This window comes from Leucopleurus acutus (assembly GCF_964270905.1).
Source record: "Leucopleurus acutus genome assembly, chromosome: 9".
Lineage (NCBI taxonomy): Eukaryota > Metazoa > Chordata > Mammalia > Artiodactyla > Delphinidae > Leucopleurus > Leucopleurus acutus.
This window is the reverse complement of record NC_139144.1, coordinates 91861816-91873893: the sequence shown is the minus strand read 5'-3', so window position 1 is coordinate 91873893 and position 12078 is coordinate 91861816. Positions and strand designations below refer to the sequence as shown.

The following is a 12078-nucleotide window of genomic DNA, read 5'->3' as shown; positions in this document are numbered from 1 at the left end:
ATAACAATAGAAAAGATTAACAAAATAAGAGTTGGATATTTGAAAAGATAAACAATATTGACAAACCTTAGCTAGACTCAACAAGAAAAAAAAGAGAGAGGACTCAAATAAAATAGAAATGAATGAGGAGACATTACAGTAGATGCCATGGAAATATAAAGGATCATAAGAGACTGCTATGAGCAATTATATGCCTAGGTTGTTCTAGACAATCTAAAAGAAATAGATATGTTCCTAGAAACATATAACCTACCAAGACCAAATCATGAAGAAATAAAAAACCTAAGCAGACCAATAGCAAGTAAGGAAGTAAGGAAATTGAATCAGTAATCAAAAATCTCCCAACAAAGAAAAGTCTAGGACCAGATGGTTTCAATGGCAAATTCCACCAAACACTTAAAGAAGAATTAACACCAATCCTTTCAAACTCTTACCAAAAATTGAAAAAGAGGGAACACAATGGGGGAAAGTGGTGGTGGGGGGTGGTGTGATGAATTGGGAGATTGGGATTGACATATATACACTAATATGTATAAAATGGATAACTAATAAGAACCTGCTGTATAAAAAAATAAAATAAAATTCAAAAATTCAAAAAAAAAAGAAAGTTCACCAAATCATCAGACTAGAAATGCATAAATTCCAGCTGGTAAAATGGCCATGCTGTAGCCAAGAAAAAAGGGAAAGAACATTTGTTTTTCCCACAGATCCCCATCATTCAACAGCACCACCCTGTCACAGATCTCATAAACCTCCCAACACTCACTCTCACCCAATACTGACTCCAGAGACCCTCCCCCCATCACACACCCTACACACCCTCCCATCACTCCAAATTTCCCCATCATTCACCCTACGGATTCCCCCATCACTGACTCTAGAGACCTCCCATCACAGATCCCACAAATGGGCCATCACATACACACACACCCCCCCCAAAAAAAAAAAAGAAGAGGGAACACCCCCAAACTCATTTTACAAGGCCAGCATTACCCAGATACCAAAGCCAGATAAGGGAACTACAAGAAAAGAAAACTACAGGCCAATATCCCTGATGAATATAGATGCAAAAATTCTCAACAAAATATTAGCAAACTGATTCAACAACACATTAAAAGGATCATACACTATGGTCAAGTGGTATTTATCCCTGGGATGCAAGGATGGTTCAACATACACAAATCAATAAATGTGAAAAATCACATTAATAAAATGAAAGATAAAAATCATATGATCATCTCAATAGACACAGATGAAGCATTTGAAAAAATTTAACATTCTTTCATGATAAAATTCAAACAGGGTATCAGAGATGTCTGCATTCCCATGTTCATTGCAGCATTATTTACAATAGCCAAGACATAGAATCAACCTAAGTGTCCTCTGACAGATGAATGGATTAAGAAAATGTGATATACTATACAGTGGGCCATGAAAAAAAGAAGGAAATCCTGTCATTTGTGATAACATGGATGAACCTTGAGGGCATTATGCTACGTGAAATAAGTCAGACAAAGACAAACACTGTATGATCTCATTTACATGTGGAATTTAAAAAAACCCAGACTCACAGAAACAGAGAGTAGATTGGTGGTTACTAGGGGCTGCAAGGTGGGGGAAATGGGTGAAGGTGGTCAAAGGGTACAAAATTCCATTTACAAGATGAATAAGTTCTGGGGAATCTAATGTACAGCATGGTAACTATACTTAACAATACTGCCTTGTATACTTGAAAGATGCTAAAAGTAAATCTTAAAAGTTCTCACCAAAAGAAAAAAAAAAGTTACTATGAGGTGATGGATGTGATAACTATCCTTGTGGAGGTAATAATTTTGCAATACATACACATATCAAATCACCATGTGGTATGTCTTACACTTATACAATGTTATATGTCAATTATATCACAGTAAAACTGGAAAGAAAGTAAATAAAAACATGCCCGCCCTCCCCCTCCCCTTCCCCTCCACCCCAGGCAACACACAAAAATAGCTCCCAACACATGCCACCAGCTTCCCATTTCCCAGCCTCTTCCACTAGAGCTACAAGTATACAGGGTACGTTATCTGTCTTCCATGCATCACCATGCTATCACAGGAGATTGTTTTCCCAAATGTTTCACTCCTGTGAAAATGACTCACTACCCATATGGTTTCCAATATCACTTCCTTTGTTGCGTACTACCTAGGCCCTAAACCAATGCCATGTATTTAAGGTTTTTGTTCGAGTAACAGCTCACTTCTGACAATAATTTCTGTGTCAGTCAAGACTGACTCAGTGTTGCTGCAGTAATAAACACCACAATCTCAGTGGCTTGAAACAACAAAAGTTTAATTATCATTTTACTGGATATCCACTATGGGATGGAAGAGGAGTTCTGTTGATTGTAAGTTGCTCAGGAACCCAGGCTGACTGCAGCCACTGTTTTGAATATTGCTGGCTGCTGTGGGAGAGGGAATAAAGCACTCTGAAGCGACTTGCATTGGCAAGCCTGGAAGTGACTCATGTTACTTCTGCTCATAACTAATAGGCCAGAATTAGTTACATATCATTATCCAACCACGAGGAAGCCAGCAAGAGCAATTCTCTCTTATGCCTAGGATGGCAGACAAAGGGAAATATCTGTTGGATACCTGCCAAAATAGGTAACAACAAGAAGAAACAATAGTGAAAATATTTATGATAAGTGAACTTAAAGAGGTTAAAAACAAAAAAAGTGGACTATATGGTAGACATGATTGAGGGACCTGTTTAAAGTGGATGGTCTGAGGCCTCTCTGAAGAGGTAACATTTGCACTGAGACCTCAGGAGTGAGCAAGAATTAAAAGAACATTCCAGACAAGAAGAAACAAGCATAACAGCCCTAGGGTGGAATAAGCTTGGTTTTTTCTGAAACCGACAGAAGATGAGATCTATGGGAAACAAAGAAGCAATGGGGTGGGAGGGGAGTGTCATGAAATGGGAGAGACCATCGGGGTCAGATCACAGAGGGCCCTGAAGGCCATAGCAAATAATTTAGAATTTTATCCTAAAATGCAGTAGGAAGCCATTGAAAGGTCTAAAGATAAGAAATGCATGTTTGGGGCTTCCCTGGTGGCGCAGTGGTTGAGAGTCCGCCTGCCGATGCAGGGGACACGGGTTCGTGCCCCGGTCTGGGAAGATCCCACATGGCGCGGAGCGGCTAGGCCCGTGAGCCATGGCCGCTGAGCCTGCGCGTCCGGAGCCAGTGCTCCACAACGGGAGAGGCCTCGACAGTGAGAGGCCCGCGTACCACAAAAAAAAAAAAAAAAAAAAAAAGGTAACTGGCTATGTGGTGAATTAATTGGAAAAGGATGAGAGTGAAAATGGGGAGACCAGCTGGAGACGACTGTATCAGTGCAGAGATGACAGGGCTGGGAAGGGTCTTGGGGTGCCAGCAAGCCGGGAAGATGGTGAGAAGTGAACAATTTAAGATATATTTTGAAGGACTTACTGATGGATGGAATAAGAGAAAGGTTGGGAGCAGCAGGGGTTATATATGACTCCCATTGTCAAGGATGAACAAAGCAGGGCACTAGTTAAAGTGGTAAGGACAGATTTTTATCAGTAAGAAATATTGCTATAGGGAAAAAGAGTCCAATGTGAACTGAACAAAACTTCCATTTTTGAAGGGAGAATGAGGGAGGGGTGGTGGAGTGGGGGCTCTGTAGAGTCAGGGAAGTAAAAAATTACAAAAAATTAGTCACTGTAAATGCGATTAGGCCAGCTGTGTCTGCTAGCGGCAATCATTGAAGTTAGGGTTCTACCCTCCTACACAGACTGGGAGAGAGAGGTCCCATCCTCAGGTGTTGACTGGAACAAACAGGGGCCTTGGCAGCCTTGAATTTTCTCATGCAGCCACTTTAAGGGGGACTGGCATTATTTTAGGATGTGGCATTATTTAGGATGTGGCCTTGAGCTGATAGGGCCTGTGTTCGTGTTTATTCAAGTCTTTATAGACGAAGGTTGTGGCCTAGTCAGGAGGGCTCACAGAGGCCTGGATAGAGTTTGGTTTTAGTGACAAGGTGGTTGGTGGTGTCATTCAAAGAGAAGGCGTGGTCCAGGGGACAACTAGGTTTAGAATCTAGAAGAGACCAAATCCTATTTTGGACATGTTAAGTTTGAGACATTCAAATGGGTAAGAAGTTGAATATCAGAATGGATCACATAAGAGAAGTCTGGGCTAGAGACATAAACCAAGAGCTGTCAGCAGGATGTAACTCAAAGATCACACAGGTGGGAATTAGAAAAGAGATAGGAACTCCAGGATTTACCTAGCAAATTCATCCTTGAGATTTGTCCCCAGAAATGTATCATCATTAGGTATGTGAAGTTGCATTTCTGTCAGAAAGTAAAATTAACAGAATAACAATCAAGGTAGCTATTAAATATTTGGAGACTTTTCTTTTGATTTGAATCCTATCTCTATTTGCTAGTTCTAAATCACAGGCATATATATATATATATATATATATATATATATATATATATATATATATATATATATATATATATATATATATATGCGTTTATTGAACACTACTGTCATATCCCCTTAACAAATATGGAAAACTGAACAGGGCAGGGTTAAATAACTTGCTTGAGGTGACACAAAATTAACAAAGGTTGGGTCCGGTATTCAAAACTAAGCATTCTGGTTCCAGTCTGTGTTCTGAACCCCTATTCTATATGGCAAGCCTAGTAAAGTAGTTTATCATTTATCCGTTTAGTGGGTCATAAATAATGGACTATACATATATATATAATAGTTCCAATAAGCATTTTTATTGGCTTTCTTTATGTTCATGTGTGCACGCCTGGGTCATTAGGGTTGAGGCACAATTCATTTGGTGGCTGTGCCCCAGGGTATTACAGCCAAACTCTAGGAAGAGTAGAACCGGTTTCACTAGAACGGTCTTGAAGCTTCAAAGCATTAAAAACAAACGAACAAAAAAATTTAAAAAACACAAATTGTACCGGTCAGTTAAGTTTGCTCTGCCCTATGGCATCAAACTGAATTCCTAGTCTCTGGATATCATTTGCTGGTCGGGGAGATGAGTAGAGTTTTTCCTTCCACAGAACATTACACGTAGTATTGGCACACTGAATTCACATTGTTGTCATAAGTACGGAAGCGTTCCTTGAGGGCAAGAATTGGTTTATGCCATCTTTTTTCCTACAGCCTCTGTGCCTAGCAGAGTCTGACATGCAGTAGGAGCCTAAAGGATGCTTGACAGTAGAGGAAGGAAGGGAAGGAGCAAGGAAGCGAGGGAAGGAGAAAGAAAAGGAGGGGAGGAGGGAAAGAAAAGAGAAGGCAAGGAATTCAAATCAAACGTTCCTACTGCACACTAGGAAGGTGAGCAACATGCCCTCCAAGGCTGTGGGTTTCTCTTAAGTTTTTCCCGCTTATGGGGCGCAGAAATGTCCTGATCCCCTCTGGAATACCCTAAATCTCCCGCCACAAACTTTCTGCCCTTCCTGACCTCCGACCCCCTTGTTTGGCCTCCCAGACCCGCCCCCTCCTCCCCCAGCAATCTCCGCCAGCCGTCCCAGCCACTGCGCCTGCGCACGCGGGGCGCTCGGCCGCGGGCCGTCGGGGCGGGGTCCCGAGCGGGGCGTTCCGCCGATGGGAAGAGGAAGAGGAAGTTGGGGGAGGGCCCTAGCGGGGAGTGAACCGGAAGTGCAAGCGCTCCACCTTCTCTTCGGCCAGGCGGAACCTTCTCAGCTGGGCCCGGTGGCCGCAAAAAACTTTCTTTCTCCCGCCCTAACGGTCGCCGCGGCCAACTGCCTCGCTCGCCTGCCAGCCTACCCCGCCTTCTCTTTGCTCCGGCTCCTCGCGGCCCTGTCTCCCGCTCGCCCGGCGGTATCCGCTTGCTGCTGCCACCGCCTCCTCGTTTTCTGCCTGGCTAGCCGGCCCGCCCCGCTGCAGTAATGTGCGACAAGGAGTTCATGTGGGCCCTGAAAAACGGAGACCTGGATGAGGTGAAAGACTATGTGGCCAAGGTACGTGGGGATGAGTGGAGTCGCGAGAGCACGGAGGTGGGATGGAGGGGAGGCTGAGGAAGCTGCTGGGAGCTGGGCTGGCGGGGGCGGGGGCGGGGGTGGGGGAGACCTCCCGGGTGGAGGCGGCACCTAGAGAGCCGGGAGGCAGGGAGCGTCCAAACTGAAAGATGGGTCCACACAACGCGGTCGCGTTCTGTGTCAGGTAACTGCCGTGGTGACACAGTCAGGCTCTTGCCTTCCCGACCTCTTGGGGGAGGGGAGAGTGGTGACCCGCTCTTTTAGAGTCACTTACGAGCCCTGATGACTTGAGTTCGGCCCTTTTCTGCTCCAGAGTTACACTTAAATCTTTTTTTGGACGAGGTAATTCTCCATCTTGGACCTGCCCACTACTGAATGAAGTAACAAGTGATTAGGGTCAGAGGAACGTTTTCTTTAACTTTGGGCCTGTTATGAATTTAAAGTATTCATTGACCGTGAAAAAGAGTACCGAAAATAGCAGTAGTTAAAATTCTGAAACTTGGTATCACTTCACTGTGAAGTCGTTTAACTTTGGGTGTGGCCTTTTCCCTCTCCCCCGCTAAAACAAATAACTTCTTTGCTTCCAGTGGTAAGGTTGTCATTTAGCATCTGGGCGTCTTTAAGTTATCTGAGCAGTTTCCAAACAAGTGTGTGAACTTTGGTTACTCTGTCTTTCTCCTTGAATCCATCAGAAATGCTTATATGTGTAATAAATAGTTAGGCAGTTTAGTCTCAGTACTCTTGGGGGTAGAATCATGATGAAGAAAGCTAATCTCAAACCTAAACCCAGATGTGAATCCACGTTGTGATCAAGTGGTAAACTTAAAATTTCCAAGCTGGCCTGCCTTTGGACCCTGAAATTGTGCATTGTGTAATTAGGAGAGAACTTACATGTGATTTTAATATGGTGATCTAAAAAGAAATCTTTCAAAACAAAAGTATGACTTTATTACCTAAGCATGGAGCACATCTTGCTTCTAAAAAGTATAGCTTTATGACATGATCAGGGAGGGCATCTTGCTCACCTTCTAAAAGTGTAAGAAGCCAATCCAGATTTTAGTTCTTCAAAGGATATGACCACTGGTATGTTGCTATGTTTTTGCTTCAGAGTTCTGTTAGAAACAAGTAACCAGAAGCAGAGTTTCTTAAAACTTACAGGATTGTGCAAGGCAAGCTACTGATAGTTTTTACTCTGTTTAGTACCATTACAATTTAGACTTTTCGCATAGTCTGAAATCGGACTTTTTGGATGTTTCCCTTAAGATTAAAGGAAGGAAATTACTTGGAACACTTCAGTCCATGGTATGGTTCCAGTGGTGGGACACTGAAGTACTCTGGAAGTGAGTGGGCTTTTGTTTTTCTGTTAATGGTGGAACCTAGGTTATTTGATATTCTTGAGATATGAAAAGTTCTTAAGTACTGAGCTTGCAGCTATAAAAATAAGTTTATATAGTGTCTTCCTGTTATATTATTTAGTATCATCCTTGTGAGTCTTGTAAAGTAAGTCCTTTTATTAGTCCCATTTTACAGATAAGATTACTGAGATGCAGGGTACTTAAGAGAAAAAAAAAAATCCAAAGTTATAGAGAGAACAAACGAAGGCAGAACTAAACTGCCGACTCCCAAACTTAGACTCCTTAACTTCTCCATGCAGTCTCTCACAATCTAAACTGTAATTGTGAAAATTTATGATATCAAGATTTCTAGCAGGACATTCCCAAGGTCCACATCCAGGCAGATTATGCATAGTTTTCAATCACACAAAAACATTTTTGTAAAAATATGTGCCAATACCAATGGAGTAATTTATTTTCAGTTAGTTTTTAAATTAGGTCATTCTATTCAGTTTGATTTTGATTTTTTCCCTATTACTACCATACTGCTTACTGTCATTAACAAAAAAGATGTGCATGAGAGGGAAGGATAGACAGTCAAAGCAAAGTAAAAGAAAGTATTAAGAACTGGTTTATCCAAAAAGGTTTGACTCTAAAGTAATTCTATGAACAGACCATTGAGCTTTTTCCTTTCTTAGTTTTTATTGGGTAACTTGAGTCTCTTCAAATATCTTTTGCTTTGTTAATGAAAAATAATAAAAAACAAAACAACCAAAAACTAGCACTCCATTTTTTTCTGACTGAGCTCCCTTATTGTGCCTTTTCACATTTCAGGTCCTCATAACATGGTTTCTTCTGCTCAGCCTCTATCTTCCCTGCTTATTCACTGATTTACCTTTTTCATCCACCAATTTATGCACACATTATTATTCTCTAAGTTTATGTAATGTGCATTTATCTGAGTGTGTACAAAGAAAGTACGTAAAGAAACATTTGGACTTGTGTAGCTTTCCTTCTAAGGGGTGAGAATCTTTAAAAATACTCTTCTGAGTACTCCTGTGAATATCTCTCACATTGCTAACATTTAAGAATGGACCTGTGGGTGAAGCATTTTAGTATTTCCCTTTTTTAAAATTAATATTTTAAAAAACAATAATTGTATTTTTCTATTTGCTTCTGACTTCTATACAGAAATCTGGAGTATGGATAGGCATAAATTGTTGGTTTGGGGTAACTTCTTGAATTCTGAAAAATAAGTTCAGAGTTCCAAAACCATTGAAAATTGTTATGTTCCTAAATGGAAAAAGCAGCATATAAAGAAAAACTTAGATTACTCCATATTAAATATTCATCTGTGTCATTAAAACAATATCTGAAACAAATTGGTTTCTTGACTGACCAAAAGACCATATTTACTTAATTCATCCATTTTTCTTGGGCACCTTTCAGGCCCCCAGCACTTTGCTAAGCCTGGCATAATAGTGAAGAATTTGGACGCAATGCTCAGAAAACTCATATGTTTATATTAAGCAGACCTATGTGGAAAAGCGTTCATGGTTTTAAAGTAGCATGCAAAGTAAAATAACATCTCACTTTCGCAAGCAGTTTGTCCAATTGGAAAACAAGAGAAAGTAAGATATTCATGAGCAGTGATAGTAGGTATTCACCCATTTTCAATCTGTATGATTCCTCTTGGTGCCTTATTTTTGCCTTCCATTTCTGCCTTTATGTTAATTTCTCTCATTGGAGTTAATTCGGCCCTCACTTGAGCTCTGGACTGCCTAATGGATAGCGCCATTCAGATAAATTCCAAATTGAGCTCACATTTTCTTCTCAAAAATTGTTTCTATTTCTCTTGTCCCCATTTTGACTGATGACATTATGACCCAATCATTTGCCCAAACTAGAAATTGGGGAATTTTCCCAAATTTCTGAGTGTTATCAGGACTCCCTTTCTTAGTCTCTCTCATCCATTCCTTACTCTGCATTCTTATCATCACTACTTTAGATTAGTTGCTGCTGCTTAACCATCTGGACTGTATTTTCCTTGACTGTAGTTCCCCCCTCTTTCCTGATCAACTTGAACATCTCAGCTGGAGGGATCTCTCTCTAATATGAATCTGAGCATCTTATCTTTTTCAGCCAACCTTCTTCACTGCCCTTACACTTTTGTGATTCCCCATTATTTATTTTAAAAAAGGGCCAACTCCTCCTTGGTTTGGCGTACTAGATCGTGAAAATCTGGCCTATGCTTGCCTTTTTAAACTCTCTCTACACGCTCTCTGCTCCAGACCCTGCTAGGCTGTTTCTTACTTGTGTATCTTCACATGTGCTCTTTCATCTTCTTTGACCAAGTCAGCTCACCTCAGTCCCTAACTCCCAACCTGGTGAGCTGTTTTTCCTCTTAGCTTAAATATCATCTCTTCCAGAGAAGCATTTTGACTTCAAATGGAGTGCTGCCTCTTTTACTGTTTCACTTATCAAATTGCTGTGATTTTGTTTATATGTCTGTCTTTAATTAAAGGCTGTGAGCCTCTGGAGGATAGATACTATATCCTTTTTCATCTTTGTGTCTCCAGTATAGTGCCAAGGAATTTCACACATTAAAAGCATATGTTCCAAGTAAGAAATTCTTTTTATTCTTAACTTCACTATAGTTTCAACATCTTGCATTAGTTATATAATAATAATTACCATTGACAGGATGACTTATATTGCCAGGTACTAGAAAGCATTCTGTAAGATTTTTACGTAAATTTTCATTTGCCTTTTACCACAGCCTTTCAATATAGGTAATAGTATTCCCATTTTGAAGATGAGGAAATTGAAGCTTAGAGAAGTTAAGTAATTTAACAAGGTCACAAAATAAGTAGCACAACTGGGATTTAAACCCAGAGCTGTCTGAATCTACAGCCCATATATTTTTCACCAGATCAGTCTGCCTTGAAATGGTTATCTGGCTTCTTAGCTCACAGTTGCTTAGCATGAGCACATTAAGAAAATGAGAAAGGGGCTTGCAAGAGGCAAGCACAAGTTATCTCTGTGAATAAGGAATAGTAAAAGGGGTACAGTTTTTTAAATTTTCAACTGTTTAATTGTAAAATTGTTACATTTGGAAATAATTAGCATGGAGACATCGCTATAAACTTTTAAGTCTTGTCAGGTGCTGCCTTTCTCAAAGTGTCTGTAAAGAAACTGATTAATTGATTGATTGAAAACTTGTGGAAATTTTTTTGTATGTGTCGTCATGCGTAATCTTATAATTTGTATTAATAATTACGATCCTGTACAGTACAGGAAAAGTTAAATTGTGTCTGTTTGCCTTAAGAAGAAACAAAAGTTAACTGAAGTATTGAGACTTCTATTCAGAATGGTTTAAATTAAACAAATGGCACTTTTTTCAAAAGATATGTTCTTAAAACTTTATATATTTGAGTACTGTGATGCCATGTACAGGTATAATTTCATTTATTTATCACATCAACCCCTGAACATAGTTAATATTGTTAACCCAATTTTAGAGATTTTAGAGATGAAGAAATAGAGGCAAAGATTAAATAACTTGCCCAAGGTCATACAGCTCTTGAGTAATGAAGCTGAGATTTGAACTTAGTCTCTCTGGCTTCAAAGCTCCTTGCTATTTATGTCAGCATACCATTGACTTTCATTTCTCAATAATGCTAGGTAACTCAGGGAGTACTGTATTATTGAGTAAGTATTAAAAATAATCACAGCAGGATGGTAATTATCCATTGAGACTACTTAGAGGTGAGCTTTGTGATTAGTTTTGAGGATCCAACTCTCTTAGAGGTGAATGCTTGTGAGTTATATTGATAAGTAGTACCTTAGAATTTACAGTAGGTCTGATATATATACTCTCTTGTTTACATGTGCTTCTGTTTCACTTACTGTGAAATACTATACATCAGGCCTCTAACTTCCCTTTCTCTGTGGTTTCCTTTCCCTCTCCAGCCCCCAATCTAATTACACCTGCCTTTGACACTCTGGTATGTTTGAAAAGCAACAATTGTTCACCTGTGAGAGAAAATGATCTCTTGAACCTGAGAGAAAAGTATCAACTCTAATCTTTAGAAATTGCATGACTTATTGGGATCACTTTTCACTTTCCTAATAAAATAGGCAATTGAAAAGAGGTCCTGATTCACACTATCTTGCATGTATCAGTTTTATGCAGTTTCCTTTTTTGTTGTTTCTTTTTGTTTGTTTGCTTCTTTTTTAAATTATCAGTTTCTTTCTTATAAAAATTTGTCACTGTGTTATGCCCTTTCTGCAAAAGGGCTTGTGACCCAGTCAGAAAGCCAGTAGGTCAGCTTGTAGAAGAAGGTGCCCTCAGTAGATACAGAAAGTTTAGTGTAGATACTTTTCTATTAGTCTTTTACTTTGAATTTAAAATAATGGCAAGATCTTTTTAACATTGGAAGACAAGTTTTCACTCAGATGTCCATATGTAGTGTTTTGCTTTGAGATTTTAAACATTATCAAACTAGGGCAAACAATTTAAAGTGTAATATGTTAAAGCTGATTTAAATTTTAAAATGATATATGCTTATTATTTAAGAGAGAAAGCTGTATTGATAGAATAAAGTGCAACAAAGGGTCCCATTGCCCATTATCCCTACCCAGGTGGTTTTTTAAATTTAAAATATAGATTTTATTAGGTATTTTTAAGACAGAAAAGTATTTA

At 39.6% G+C, this 12078-nt stretch overlaps 1 protein-coding gene across 1 annotated transcript in view; it reads left to right on the top strand.

The window, feature by feature from the left end:
* The first annotated feature begins 5697 nt into the window (after positions 1-5697).
* The window catches only part of MTPN (myotrophin), a 62113-nt gene continuing 55732 nt past the window's right edge, over positions 5698-12078 (top strand). The window contains exon 1 of the mRNA XM_082846806.1: positions 5698-6021. Coding sequence (XP_082702932.1) covers positions 5950-6021 — 72 coding nt within the window. The 5' untranslated portion in view covers positions 5698-5949. The remainder of the gene's footprint in view (positions 6022-12078) is intronic.